This window comes from Chelon labrosus (genome assembly GCF_963514085.1).
Source record: "Chelon labrosus genome assembly, chromosome: 2".
In the NCBI taxonomy this organism is placed as follows: domain Eukaryota; kingdom Metazoa; phylum Chordata; class Actinopteri; order Mugiliformes; family Mugilidae; genus Chelon; species Chelon labrosus.
In genome coordinates this window covers 22,503,708-22,519,326 of record NC_140338.1, presented here as the reverse complement: position 1 = coordinate 22,519,326, position 15,619 = coordinate 22,503,708, and the positions used below count along the sequence as shown (strand labels likewise).

At 43.9% G+C, this 15,619-nt stretch overlaps 3 protein-coding genes across 3 annotated transcripts; all 3 read right to left on the bottom strand.

Annotated features, from left to right (window-relative positions):
* Positions 1–6,047: 6,047 nt before the first annotated feature.
* Positions 6,048–8,387, bottom strand: LOC311509259 (high affinity choline transporter 1-like). Its single transcript, XM_084574385.1, has 3 exons — positions 7,883–8,387; positions 7,511–7,728; positions 6,048–7,098 (listed from the first exon to the last, which is right to left on the bottom strand). The coding sequence occupies exons 1-3, from the start codon at positions 8,040–8,042 to the stop codon at positions 6,556–6,558; spliced, it is 921 nt and encodes a 306-aa protein (XP_084430511.1). The 5' UTR covers positions 8,043–8,387; the 3' UTR covers positions 6,048–6,555.
* Positions 8,388–8,541: 154 nt separating this feature from the next.
* On the bottom strand, positions 8,542–10,350 carry LOC311494632 (high affinity choline transporter 1-like; the record flags this gene model as incomplete). The annotated part of the gene is made up of 3 exons (XM_084553777.1): positions 8,542–9,445; positions 9,819–10,078; positions 10,191–10,350. 3 exons carry the CDS (start codon positions 10,348–10,350, stop codon positions 8,864–8,866), a joined length of 1,002 nt encoding a protein of 333 aa, XP_084409903.1. The 3' UTR covers positions 8,542–8,863.
* A 499-nt stretch (positions 10,351–10,849) lies between these two features.
* On the bottom strand, positions 10,850–13,777 carry LOC311494627 (high affinity choline transporter 1-like; the record flags this gene model as incomplete). Its single annotated transcript, XM_084553769.1, has 2 exons — positions 10,850–11,714; positions 13,526–13,777. Coding segments are annotated over 2 exons (795 nt in total), but the record flags the coding sequence as incomplete, so codon positions are not given.
* Between the last annotated feature and the right edge of the window lie 1,842 nt (positions 13,778–15,619).

The following is a 15,619-nucleotide window of genomic DNA, read 5'->3' as shown; positions in this document are numbered from 1 at the left end:
GATCATCCTTGATTATAACAAGAACAAGAGGGAGTCCACAACCTCGACAAGGTATTGCACTTTTTTCATGCAATATTTGTCGATATTCATTCAGGTCAATGCATTGCATTCTTGTGTGAAATAAGAATTAATTTTTGAATGATTAATAAAATGTACTGCTTTGTGTGGTCTCTAATAAAAGAAAAATATATTTTAAAAGTTAACATATTCGTAATTAGAATTTTAAGTGTATTTGACCTATCATATTAAGTTTTGACCGTACGACTTTTAAGTAGACTCCACAATTTTTTCTAGTTATTATTTAAACCATTTAAGTATATGTAACTTAAAATTGTTAAATTCTGACTATTGTACTTTTAAGCTGACTATACTTGAACAAATTAATTTTCTCTACTCTAAATTACTTAAACCATCACTTGACACAAATGGTTTAAGTAGAATCAACTTATCCGGGTTTACAGTGTACAGTACATGATTCCAATGTCATGGCAGTGAGCTGGAGATGCAGTGACTCTGTACTCTGATGAGCATCATCCTCAGTGAGAACAGTGGACATCAACTGTGACAGAGCTGAGTGATCAATTTTCTCTACTCGTGCTAGAGCTGGTTGGTTCCTGAATCACCCGGGTTACCCTGTCACATACACTGAATAGGGTGATCTGGCTCATCCTGAAGAAAGTGGTGGCTCCCTACTGCAGCCTGCTGGCTTCTTTCAGAAACTCCAGGATGACTTGACAGCTCGCAAATCTTTCAGCTCACAACGCAACATCTGTCACTCCCTCCCTTTGTGTTTAACACATCTTTGACACAAACGCACAAATATAAATAGTATTTTTGACAAGGAGGATTTTACGGAAGCCGAGAACGGCCATGGATTTTTTATATCGTGATAACGACTTATTAATTTATCTCGAGCTAACGATCTTTGTTATATCGTGATAACGACTTGTTAATTTGTTATCTCGACATAACAAAGATCGTTATCTCGAGATAACAAATTAATTCATAATGTGTTCGTCTTGACTTCAAACTAATGCGCTGCCACTAACGGCTTCCGTAGCTTCCAGATTAACGATAAAGGTATATTTTATTTAGCGAAAACTTTCTCAGAACCAAGTTAAGCCCCAACTTTGTGGACTTACAAGAGATAGCCTACCTTCACATTAGAAGCTACAGCACTTAAATGCGCAGTTATTTTTCGGAGTACTTTATTTAGCATAAAAAGGCCTCAGTAACGATAGTTTATGAGTTTTAATGCTAATAAAAACCTACATACGTGTTAAAGAAAGAAAACTTGCCTCGGTCAAACAAAACTTAACGGATACGCTCCTTCTGCACAAACAACAGCCCACTCGTGTCAAGACTACCGGCTAACCGGTAGCCCCTAAACAAACCCAGTCAACTAACAAAGTGTAATTACAGCCAGTGCCATCGAGAGAGAGAGTTGCGACACTCCCATGGACCTCCGTTGTAAAAAATGGCGGCGCTTTTAACCGCCTACTTCCGGGATTTGAAAATCGGATTAGTTCCAAGTATCTCTCTTTAATCAACACTTTTTTTTAATGTTTTAGAGTGGCTTACTAATGCGGTCAAGCATAACATGTCCCCTATGTTACTCAGATTTATATTGGAAACTGATATTTTTTTGTGAGTTTTAAGATATAGCTAATTAATATACACAAAATCTTCTTGTGTAGTCACCATGTGCTAGCCTGTTGTTCATTACATGAGTAAAAATGGCCGACTTCAGCATAATTTGTCCCCCCGTGTTACTGTCCCCCCGCGTTACTGTCCTTACTGATCCAGAAAAGAGACAGGAACACCTCAGGAAAGAGAGGGAGAGGTGGAGAAGGGACAGAGAGAAAGGAAAGAAAAAGAAAGTGTCAGACCTCAGTGAACGAGAAAAAAAAGCACAGAGAGAAAAATGGCGAGAAAAGAAGAGACTGCAGAGAGCCAGGGCGACATTGCAATCGATTTTGCAATCGAAGACCATTTTGGGTTGTGGTGCCCAGAGAAGCTGACCGTGAAACTTGCCAATGCAAAACTCACGAGAACTTACAATTCATAGCAAATAGCTTATATAGCCATGGTCTGTTGGCAGGAAAGAAACTGGAGGAGATGGTAGATGCAACAATGTGCAATCCCAAATCCAAACTCTGTGCATATGGTGAGTGTGAAGACTGTGTCTACACAACACCCACACTTCTGAGACCTCCTGCAAACACAGAGATAGCTCTTACTCAGTGGTCTCTGGAAGACAATACCAAAGTTATCAGTGGAGAAGGGACTGGGAAAAGATCATTGATCACTGTAAAAAAAACTGTGCAGATAACTGAAGAGGCTCTTGTAAGTGAATTCCAGGACAGGCTATTTAGATTTAGGCGGCATGTCTTTAATATCCGGTGGCAGTATGGAGCCTACAGACAGGTCAGAGAAAACTTAGGGACCAATGAATGTCTACTGCGTGTCGATTTTAGTGAGAACTACTCTTGCAAGTACTCTGAAGAAATACAGTCAGTCCATTTTGGAGGGTCGCACCAACAAGCAACCCTTCATACTGGAGTGGTGTACACTGCAGCTGAAAAATCTCCAGTAACTTTCTGCTCAATCTCCCCTTCCAGACGGCTTGATCCCCCTGCCATCTGGGCCCATCTCAGTCCTGTGCTAGACATGGTGAGGGAACGATACCCTCTCATCAATCGCCTCCATGTATTCAGCGATGGTCCAGCTACACAGTATAGACAAAAGGGAAACTTTTACTTGATGTCAAAAGAGCCTTTCATGAAAGGCTTCAAAGATATCAGCTGGAACTTCTTCGAGGCCAACCATGGGAAGGGGGCTCCAGATGGAGTGGGGGGGTGCCTGAAAAGATCAGCTGACCAGATTGATCGCCAGGGAGTAGATATCCCAAATGCAGAGGCCATGTTCCACCAGCTGATGAACACGGGCACATCAGTAGAACTTTTTTGGGTGGGAGAACAAGAGGTTGAGGGAAAAGTAAAGGAAATGAATGATGAGCCTGCCCTGGTTCCGGTCAAGGGAACAATGAAAATGCATCAAGTCCTTAGTACCTCTCCGGGGACAATTAAACACCGGGACATCACATGCCTTTGTCAGGCAGACAGAGGTATACTGGATTGTGCATGCTATGGCAGGAGAGACAACCCCACATGGCCATGAAGAACCATCTCGACCTTAGGTCATTACCAGGGAACACATTGGGCAGTGGTGCATTGTGAATTATGATGGTGATGCCTATCCAGGAGTTATTATGGAGGTTGAGGAAGATGTAAAAGTAAAATGCATGCACAAGAACGGCACAAATAAGTTCCGCTGGCCGACTCTACGAGACGACATTAGCTGGTATAGAGAGGAACAGATTGTGTGCTTCATGAAAGAGCCACAACCTTTGAATAAGAGATCCATGCAACTGGAGAAGACGATGTGGAATTTCATTGAAAAACACCTGGGTTGCTGGTCTGCTTCATAGCTTTGCAATATATGAAATAAATAAAAAATGTTCATGATATTTCTTTATAGTGTAATACATTTCATGACTGAAGGTGGGGTGGGGGTGAGGTGAGTTGCCTTTCAAATATATTGTTGTTCAGGGGTTTCATGACCACCCATTTGTCCTTTTAAATGTTGTCCACCCCGTTACCAACATTGTTACCTGTGTGCTGTGTGTTTTTTTTATGTTGATGAAATAAAATCAATAAATATTTTGCATATCTTTGTGGTTACTTGCAGAACAAGAACTGGCAAAATCAAATATCTTAAACATCTGACCAAATTCCATAGAATTTCCTATTTTCTAAAACAATTGTGTGGACATTACCATCTAGTCTTAAATCAGAGTGTGTATTTTATATACAGTGTGTGTTTATTAAAACCTTCTTAAAATATATTTACAGGGGCAAGGTGAGGGACAGTTGAGCTCTTAGAAAATGTAAATATTATAATAACTGTCCATTAAAAACATTCATTAATGGATATGAAAATGTCCAGTAACGCGGGGGGACATTTGTGTATACACATGTGCAACAAATCTGATCAAAATTCTGATGTCATAACATCCTGAGCTGGCCCAATATATGTTTGTCATAGTTGAATATGTCCTTCGTCAGATGAAATGATAAAATCAATGAAAATGTGAATTTTTTTTAGGCAAGGTTATCACCCTCAAATGGCACCATTTGCTAAGAATGACCCATACGCTGCATTGTTCGGCTTTGTTGCCTTTAGGGCCAGATGTGTTCTTGTAGGCGTGTACGGTCACTTGAATTTTCTCCGTACACATGAGCAGCAGTTGGAAGTGAAACTATGTTTTATATTTATGTTCTGCAAAACCCAAGGAAAATTTTACTTTTGCTCAATGCACAGCAAACACATTTGATTTAAAAAACATAAATAAAAAAAAAGAGAGGAGGAAGAAAAGAAAGTGTAGGAATACAAATCAGGATTAGACTTTACAGTACAAGATTATAATACAGGTAGAAACCACCATCACACACATAAAATGATGCATGCGTTGTGTCTTGCATGCGTCCTGTTTTGAGACATATCTCGTGGACATTTACACAGTAGACTTTGGAAGGAAGTCAGAATCAAAGTTTAAAGTTTCTATTCTTTGTACTAAGAACCAACAATACCACTCCATGAGGTATTTGAACAGTGATTAGATTGTACGTACATTTTACGATGTCCTATGGCTCCTATGCAGATGGCATGTTGCATGTGTAACCTTGTATGTCTAACAGAGACATGGCTTAAAGACCACCATGAAACTCCAAGCCTGGTGGGGTACACCACTATAAGAGCTGACAGGAACGAGCGCAGCGCATGTAAATCCATCGGAAGGGGGCTGTGTTTGTTCGTGGATAACAGCTGGGCACAATACCGCATATGTGAGCAAGTGTGTACTCCGGACTATGAAATATTAACTGTATCTTTGAGACCATTTTAACTCCCGCGGGAGTACGGTCAGATTACGGTTATTCTTGCAATCTGTCTGACCACTTGCCTACGCTTCAGCAATATGTTGATTGTGCCACACGCTTACAACGGACGCTTGATTGTTGCTGTGGCAACATCCCGAGGCGTATTAAAGCGGTATACAAACCGCCTCTTGGAAAATCTGACCACAGTGTAGTCCACCTTTTGCCTAAATATAAGGCCGTCGTCAAAAGAGTGAAACCAGTTACTAAGCAGATACAGTTGTGGTCCAACAATAGTAAAGAACAACTGAGAGACTGTTTTGATGAAACAAACTGGGACATCATCTTTGAGTCCTGTCAGGATGGGGACGAACTCACAGACGCCATCACATCATATATTAAGTTATGTGAGGACCATGTGTCTGAAACAAAGGCTGTATAGGTATTCCCAAATAATAATTAAATCTTTTGTAGATTCAATACTGAGGATGACACGCCTGAATGTGACAGGATCTGTAAAAATCTTCCCTCAGGATCAGGTGCATATCCTTCTGAAAAGGCTGGTCGATCTAAATGTTGACAAGGGCCTGATTCTTTGGACCACAGACTTTCTCTCCTGCCGCCCTCAAAGGGTGTGTTTTGTTAAGGGTACTCTTTCAGGAGAGGCTGTCATAAGCACAGGCTGCCCACAAGGTAGCGTTCTTTCACCTCAGCCTTTTTCCTTATATACAAATGAATTCGCACTTAATGATTATAACTCCAAGCTGATTAGATATGCAGATGAGATGGCCTTAGTTTATTTGTTAGCAAGGATGGACTCTTCTGGCGAGAGCTCCTATCTTGCTCACATTAAAGCTTTTGAAGCATGGTGCTTAGATAGCAAGCTGGAAATCAATGCTTCAAAAACAAAGTTGGTTATCTGCACAAAACGAGATCTGACAGTAGTGTCGATTTCACTTGATGGTCAACTTGTTGAAACTGTGGAAACTTTTGAACTGGACTGCCAGATAAACTTCTCTGAAAACACAGACTTTGTTTTTAAGACATGTTCACAGCAGCTTCACCTTCTGAGAATACTGGGGTCAGTCCGGTGATTCTGGAGCTTGTGTATACTGCGCACATAGAGAGTGTCCTAACATTTCATCTCTCTGCTTGGTTGGGTCACTTAAGCTGTAAGTGTAAGAACAAACTAAATAGGATTGTGGCAATGGCAAGCAAAATTGTGGGAAAACCTCCAAAGTCTCTGACCCACATTTATACCACAAGGACGGGGAGGAAAACTAAGCGAATCCTGGCAGACAGCTCCCACCCTCTTTTTAATCAGTTTGAACTTTTGAAGTCTGGGAGGCGCTATAGAGTCCCTCTGGCCAAGGTTTTTTTTTTTAAAAGTCTTTTATCCCTAATGAAGTTGGCATTCTTAACACAACTAAGTGACCAATAGGCATATAGTGATTTGAACTGCCATCCACTGCTTTACTGTATTTATTACTATGTCAATGCAATGCTGTGTGCCTGTATTTATGTTAACTTTTGTATTTTAGTACTGCCTGTCTTCTGTGTTGGTGAGCTGAAGACAAATTTCCACCCCGGTGGACAATGAAGTCCTCTCCGAGCCTCCTCAACAGCTGGTGGTATCCAGGAGCTGCTTGTCCACAGAGGCGTCTTCATTTTCAGTGCTGGTCCTCTTGACATCCTCGACGTTGGCTGTCACTTGCTGCTTGCGTTTTATCTTAAAGACATCCCACTTCTCAGACAGCAGACCTTTGTTGAATATTAATGAGGCTAGCCATGAAAAAAGCAGAATGGACACAAGCGAGATGACCATGATGGCAGTGCGGAAGGGAAAGTACTGGGTTAGCTTTCCCTCCGAGTCCAGCCGGCAGCCAGGGAACTGGATGGCAGGAGGGAGGCCGATGAGGGGCTCACCACTCAGGACCCTCATGATGATTCTCATCATGTAGCCCACAGAGGCTCCGTAGCCGTTAGACACACTGAAGAACAGGATGCAGACCAGCCGAGGAAACATGATAGTGTAGGACAAGTCGACACCCACAAGCCGGAAGACCAGGACACTGCTGTCCAGGAAGGTGAGGCCAGTCCCTGCCAAACCTACCACCACCACAGAGATCCGGATCACACACTGCATCTCACGGTCTGAGGCCTGAAGTGGCAGAGGGAAGAATAGGAAAGACGAGAGGTTTTACATTACACCATGCAGCACAACATATGGATCTAGTGAGCGCCTTGTCTTAATAATCTCCAACGCCAAAGGGACAGCACTGTTAGAGACCATTGTTTGGGACATTCCTTAGTGGTTGAAATAATGAAATAGGTCACTGTTTTTAGAGATCAAACATTACAAACAAGACTCAGTCTGACACTGTGGGCTTTCTTTACAATATGTGAAGCATGCTACTTTGTTACTGCCTCCAGCTTTTGTTGTGAGAGTACAGTATAGCTTCCTGACACGATCCCAAATACCATATGCACTGTCATGTTTACTATGTTCTGCATCTTAGCTTGTACATTTGGCCAAAATAAAATTGATTGACATCTTGTTAAACAGTTCTCACCTGCTTCCTGATGATGTTCTTGTAGATGTTAGAAGAGAATAATGAGGCAGAGGACAGCAGGGCTGAGTCCATGGACGACATGACAGCAGCAGCTACTGCTCCGATGCCAAAGATGGAGATGTAGGGGGGTGTGAGGTACTGCAGAGCAATCGGGAGGATGGATCCCGCCTGGTCACGCTCATATGGGGTGGGTAGTCCATAACTGGTAGAGTTCCAGTCTGAGAGTAAGGAGAGTAGTGCAGAGCAGTGAAAATAGGAGAAAGATTAGTAACTTATTTTTGTTTCAAATGAAAAAATGTAAGACAGCATAGACACTAAGCTGAGGCAAGCAAACATAAGAATTTTCCAGAGGTGTAAGTTAAATGGAATCACCTGTAGACGCAGCCACAGCCCCAACCAGGATAGAGGGGATACCCAGAACCAGGCAGAAGGCTGAAGAGGCGAAACACGTCACTTGATCCACTCCAGTTAGCTTACAAAAGCAATAGAGGTACGGATGATGCTGTCCTGACTCTGTTAGATTCAGTCTCATAGTAGCTTACACTTCCTAAAGGATATGCAGGGGTTTTGTTCGTAGATTTCAGTGCAGCTTTTAATACTGTGAAGAATCCTGTACGAAGGTTGCGTGCGTACAAATATGTTCCGTACGTACTCGCTCACGGAAAAGTTCAGATGTATCAAGAGTGAAATGTCCGGGTACTTTGTACGTGCCTACGCCAACGACATGGCTGGCATACGCTGGGTTCTACAGATGTCGGTCGTTTGGCGACACTTCTCTGAAAACACAGACTTTGTTTTTAAGACATGTTCACAGCAGCTTCACCTTCTGAGAATACTGGGGTCAGTCCGGTGATTCTGGAGCTTGTGTATACTGCACACATAGAGAGTGTCCTAACATTTCATCTCTCTGCTTGGTTGGGTCACTAAAGCTGTAAGTGTAAGAACAAACTAAATAGGATTGTGGCAATGGCAAGCAAAATTGTGGGAAAACCTCCAAAGTCTCTGACCCACATTTATACCACAAGGACGGGGAGGAAAACTAAGCAAGTCCTGGCAGACAGCTCCCACCCTCTTTTTAATCAGTTTGAACTTTTGAAGTCTGGGAGACGCTATAGAGTCCCTCTGGCCAAGGTTTTTTTTTTAAAAGTCTTTTATCCCTAACTAAGTGACCAATAGGCATATAGTGATTTGAACTGCCATCCACTGCTTTACTGTATTTATTACTATGTCAATGCAATGCTGTGTGCCTGTATTTATGTTAACTTTTGTATTTTAGTACTGCCTGTCTTCTCTGTTGGTGAGCTGAAGACAAATTTCCACCCCGGTGGACAATGAAGTCCTCTCCGAGCCTCCTCAACAGCTGGTGGTATCCAGGAGCTGCTTGTCCACAGAGGCGTCTTCATTTTCAGTGCTGGTCCTCTTGACATCCTCGACGTTGGCTGTCACTTGCTGCTTGCGTTTTATCTTAAAGACATCCCACTTCTCAGACAGCAGACCTTTGTTGAATACTAATGAGGCTAGCCATGAAAAAAGCAGAATGGACACAAGCGAGATGACCATGATGGCAGTGCGGAAGGGAAAGTACTGGGTTAGCTTTCCCTCCGAGTCCAGCCGGCAGCCAGGGAACTGGATGGCAGGAGGGAGGCCGATGAGGGGCTCACCACTCAGGACCCTCATGATGATTCCCATCAGGTAGCCCACAGAGGCTCCGTAGCCGTTAGACACACTGAAGAACAGGATGCGGACCAGCTGAGGAAACATGATAGTGTAGGACAAGTCGACACCCACAAGCCGGAAGACCAGGACACTGCTGTCCAGGAAGGTGAGGCCAGTCCCTGCCAAACCTACCACCACCACAGATATCCGGATCACACACTGCATCTCACGGTCTGAGGCCTGAAGTGGCAGAGGGAAGAACAGGAAAGACGAGAGGTTTTACATTACACCATGCAGCACAACATATGGATCTAGTGAGCGCCTTGTCTTAATAATCTCCAACGCCAAAGGGACAGCACTGTTAGAGACCATTGTTTGGGACATTCCTTAGTGGTTGAAATAATGAAATAGGTCACTGTTTTTAGAGATCAAACATTACAAACAAGACTCAGTCTGACACTGTGGGCTTTCTTTACAATATGTGAAGCATGCTACTTTGTTACTGCCTCCAGCTTTTGTTGTGAGAGTACAGTATAGCTTCCTGACACGATCCCAAATACCATATGCACTGTCATGTTTACTATGTTCTGCATCTTAGCTTGTACATTTGGCCAAAATAAAATTGATTGACATCTTGTTAAACAGTTCTCACCTGCTTCCTGATGATGTTCTTGTAGATGTTAGAAGAGAATAATGAGGCAGAGGACAGCAGGGCTGAGTCCATGGACGACATGACAGCAGCAGCTACTGCTCCGATGCCAAAGATGGAGATGTAGGGGGGTGTGAGGTACTGCAGAGCAATCGGGAGGATGGATCCCGCCTGGTCACGCTCATATGGGGTGGGTAGTCCATAACTGGTAGAGTTCCAGTCTGAGAGTAAGGAGAGTAGTGCAGAGCAGTGAAAATAGGAGAAAGATTAGTAACTTATTTTTGTTTCAAATGAAAAAATGTAAGACAGCATAGACACTAAGCTGAGGCAAGCAAACATAAGAATTTTCCAGAGGTGTAAGTTAAATGGAATCACCTGTAGACGCAGCCACAGCCCCAACCAGGATAGAGGGGATACCCAGAACCAGGCAGAAGGCTGAAGAGGCGAAACACGTCACTTGATCCACTCCAGTTAGCTTACAAAAGCAATAGAGGTACGGATGATGCTGTCCTGACTCTGTTAGATTCAGTCTCATAGTAGCTTACACTTCCTAAAGGATATGCAGGGGTTTTGTTCGTAGATTTCAGTGCAGCTTTTAATACTGTGAAGAATCCTGTACGAAGGTTGCGTGCGTACAAATATGTTCCGTACGTACTCGCTCACGGAAAAGTTCAGATGTATCAAGAGTGAAATGTCCGGGTACTTTGTACGTGCCTACGCCAACGACATGGCTGGCATACGCTGGGTTCTACAGATGTCGGTCGTTTGGCGACACTTCTCTGAAAACACAGACTTTGTTTTTAAGACATGTTCACAGCAGCTTCACCTTCTGAGAATACTGGGGTCAGTCCGGTGATTCTGGAGCTTGTGTATACTGCACACATAGAGAGTGTCCTAACATTTCATCTCTCTGCTTGGTTGGGTCACTAAAGCTGTAAGTGTAAGAACAAACTAAATAGGATTGTGGCAATGGCAAGCAAAATTGTGGGAAAACCTCCAAAGTCTCTGACCCACATTTATACCACAAGGACGGGGAGGAAAACTAAGCAAGTCCTGGCAGACAGCTCCCACCCTCTTTTTAATCAGTTTGAACTTTTGAAGTCTGGGAGACGCTATAGAGTCCCTCTGGCCAAGGTTTTTTTTTTAAAAGTCTTTTATCCCTAACTAAGTGACCAATAGGCATATAGTGATTTGAACTGCCATCCACTGCTTTACTGTATTTATTACTATGTCAATGCAATGCTGTGTGCCTGTATTTATGTTAACTTTTGTATTTTAGTACTGCCTGTCTTCTCTGTTGGTGAGCTGAAGACAAATTTCCACCCCGGTGGACAATGAAGTCCTCTCCGAGCCTCCTCAACAGCTGGTGGTATCCAGGAGCTGCTTGTCCACAGAGGCGTCTTCATTTTCAGTGCTGGTCCTCTTGACATCCTCGACGTTGGCTGTCACTTGCTGCTTGCGTTTTATCTTAAAGACATCCCACTTCTCAGACAGCAGACCTTTGTTGAATACTAATGAGGCTAGCCATGAAAAAAGCAGAATGGACACAAGCGAGATGACCATGATGGCAGTGCGGAAGGGAAAGTACTGGGTTAGCTTTCCCTCCGAGTCCAGCCGGCAGCCAGGGAACTGGATGGCAGGAGGGAGGCCGATGAGGGGCTCACCACTCAGGACCCTCATGATGATTCCCATCAGGTAGCCCACAGAGGCTCCGTAGCCGTTAGACACACTGAAGAACAGGATGCGGACCAGCTGAGGAAACATGATAGTGTAGGACAAGTCGACACCCACAAGCCGGAAGACCAGGACACTGCTGTCCAGGAAGGTGAGGCCAGTCCCTGCCAAACCTACCACCACCACAGATATCCGGATCACCCACTGCATCTCACGGTCTGAGGCCTGAAGTGGCAGAGGGAAGAACAGGAAAGACGAGAGGTTTTACATTACACCATGCAGCACAACATATGGATCTAGTGAGCGCCTTGTCTTAATAATCTCCAACGCCAAAGGGACAGCACTGTTAGAGACCATTGTTTGGGACATTCCTTAGTGGTTGAAATAATGAAATAGGTCACTGTTTTTAGAGATCAAACATTACAAACAAGACTCAGTCTGACACTGTGGGCTTTCTTTACAATATGTGAAGCATGCTACTTTGTTACTGCCTCCAGCTTTTGTTGTGAGAGTACAGTATAGCTTCCTGACACGATCCCAAATACCATATGCACTGCCATGTTTACTATGTTCTGCATCTTAGCTTGGCATGCTAGCTTTGCTTAAACATGCTGAACATGTGATCGTTCAGGATGAAAAGTTACAGAATCAGCAAAGCCTGCTGCCTTAAAGTCTGCACAGTTTTGTGCCTGTGAAGATATACCACTGAAAAGTCAGACGGTCACTACAGCCGTAGGGTAGATAATGAATGGGTTTAAAAATCAGCTTTGCGAGCCGACTGAGAGCGAACAGACAATTTGAATCAAGAAAGACTGAAAATGAAATGATAGCACACGTACTTTTTTCCAGACAGTGCAGCATAATAGAACTTGAATGGTGTGGTCATCTGGAAATATTAAGAGGCTGAGAATACAAAGACACAAATCTTTTATTAGTCTCAATGCATATCACTATTAGACCACATACGACATGTCCTACTTTCCTGTGGACATGACTTCAGCCATTTAGTTGAATAACATATGATTACCTTTAAGAGGAGTTTTTCTTTTGGGTGGACAAAAACCTTTCTGCTACAATAGCTAAAAGATGTTTTGGTGAAAGATGTTTTGTCCTGCCAAGCCTACCTCTCTGATTTTTTCGGCTGACTTAAGCCAGATTTATGGTCATGTGTCACACCTTTGATGTAGGTATTGTGAAGCTCCATACCTTCCTGTTTACATTTGAACTTCAGTCACTTTACTCATACAGTCTCTTTACATTCTCCATGGACATTTTGGATAGTTCTAACATTTGTGGCATGGTAACTACATGTTGTGTCAGTGCCGTCCACAACAACTGTGATGGGCATGAAATCCAATATTTCCTCCTCCATGTCTGTCAGCCATCAGACAAACACAGAAAGTTGTCTCTCCTACTGTCTCCTACACACCATCTCTTTCTATGACCGAGCTTTAATCTCAATTCAGGACTCCTATCTGATAAAACTGAATCATACATCTGAAAAGGTGTCTTTACTCATCATTATGACACGAGTCAGTCTTGAACGTTCTGTCTGTTTTGGTGGCGGTTTGAGTTGTTGCGTAGTGATTTAGCGCTTAGCTTGCCAGCTACCAAGTACATCAGGAAGTCATCCCTACATCCCAAAGCCTTTAGAACAGCGTATATAGATCAGGGAATGTCTTTACGTTTCTTTCTCATTACTGGGTTGTTTTGGGAGCAAGAAGAAAGTGTCACTTGCAAGTCTTGACATTATAGAGAAAGCTCAACAACCTTTTTCCCTGTTGTATTTCTGATTACAGTTAAACTGATCTTTCAGTAAGTTGGCCCGTTAAAGTTATGTTTATCTCTTTGGGACTTGAGACTGTAGTGGTTCAAATTCCCACTACATCCCTGGATGAAGGGCCCTTGAGCTTGCGTGGCTACTTGCTGCAAAGTCATGCAGCAAGTAGTGCATGTGCGAGTGAGAACCAATCCTTTGTGTGTATGTACATTTGGCCAAAATAAAATTGATTGACATCTTGTTAAACAATTCTCACCTGCTTCCTGATGATGTTCTTGTAGATGTTAGAGGAGAATAATGAGGCAGAGGACAGCAGGGCTGAGTCCATGGACGACATGACAGCAGCAGCTACTGCTCCAATGCCAAAGATGGAGATGTAGGGGGGTGTGAGGTACTGCAGAGCAATCGGGAGGATGGATCCCGCCTGGTCACACTCATATGGGGTGGGTAGTCCATAACTGGTAGAGTTCCAGTCTGAGAGTAAGGAGAGTAGTGCAGAGCAGTGAAAACAGGAGAAAGATTAGTAACTTATTTTTGTTTCAAATGAAAAAATATAAGACAGCATAGACACTAACGGTTAGATTATGCTTCCGCGTAGTGATCACGCAATGGTCACGCAATGGCCACGCAGTTGCTCGGACGCAGTCGTGAGACCGTGATGGTTCTGCGTGGGGTTTATGTGTCGAAATTCATGCCACACCGGTAGAGGGCGCTATAATTTTTTGTGACCGACCAACCGAGACTCTTGTGACTATCTCGCCTCGTTATTTACCTTCCGGCTTTTGCCGTAGTCACAGTGTACGATGGACACCGAGACAGAGAGACTGGCGTTGGAGCTCCAAATTATTCAAGCAGAGGAAGAAATACTTCTTTTGCAAATTAGGGCACGACAAAGGAGACAATGATGTTTATGAGTGGAAACCGGAAAAGCGGTCTCCAGCGGATGTAGTTAGCGGACCAATCACAGCCAATGCCGCTGCGTTGCTGCTGCGTTGCCGCTGCGTTGCTGCTGCGTTGCTGTTGCGTCGCCTCGACGCGCGTCGAGGATTTTTGGGAGGTGCGCGTCTGGCCCTTGCGTAGGACGCACGGGGGTCCGCAAGGACGCAATAGGTCCGTAATAGGTCCGTACGCACGGACGCGCTGTGTCAACGCGGAAGCATAATTTGGGCTTAAGCTGAGGCAAGCATTTCCTCAGCTTAAGAATTTTCCAGAGGTGTAAGTTAAATGGAATCACCTGTAGACGCAGCCACAGCCCCGACCAGGATAGAGGGGATACCCAGAACCAGGCAGAAGGCTGAAGAGGCGAAACACGTCACTTGATCCACTCCAGTTAGCTTACAAAAGCAATAGAGGTACGGATGATGCTGTCCTGACTCTGTTAGATTCAGTCTCATAGTAGCTTACACTTCCTAAAGGATATGCAGGGGTTTTGTTCGTAGATTTCAGTGCAGCTTTTAATTCTGTGAACAATCCTGTACGAAGGTTGCGTACGTACAGAAATGTTCCGTACGTACTCGCTCACAGAAAAGTTCCGATGTATCAAGAGTGAAATGTCCGGGTACTTTGTACGTGCCTACGCCAACGACATGGCTGGCATACGCTGGGTTCTACAGATGTCCCTCTGGCCAAGGTTTTTTTTTTTAAAAGTCTTTTATCCCTAATGCCGTTGGCATTCTTAACACAACTAAGTGACCAATAGGCATATAGTGATTTGAACTGCCATCCACTGCTTTACTGTATTTATTACTATGTCAATGCAATGCTGTGTGCCTGTATTTATGTTAACTTTTGTATTTTAGTACTGCCTGTCTTCTGTGTTGGTGAGCTGAAGACAAATTTCCACCCCGGTGGACAATGAAGTCCTCTCTGAGCCTCCTCAACAGCTGGTGGTATCCAGGAGCTGCTTGTCCACAGAGGCGTCTTCATTTTCAGTGCTGGTCCTCTTGACATCCTTGACGTTGGCTGTCACTTGCTGCTTGCGTTTTATCTTAAAGACATCCCACTTCTCAGACAGCAGACCTTTGTTGAATATTAATGAGGCTAGCCATGAAAAAAGCAGAATGGACACAAGCGAGATGACCATGATGGCAGTGCGGAAGGGAAAGTACTGGGTTAGCTTTCCCTCCGAGTCCAGCCGGTAGCCAGGGAACTGGATGGCAGGTGGGAGGCCGATGAGGGGCTCACCACTCAGGACCCTCATGATGATTCTCATCAGGTAGCCCACAGAGGCTCCGTAGCCGTTAGACACACTGAAGAACAGGATGCGGACCAGCTGAGGAAACATGATAGTGTAGGACATGTCTACACCCACAAGCCAGAAGACCAGGACACTGCTGTCCAGGAAGGTGAG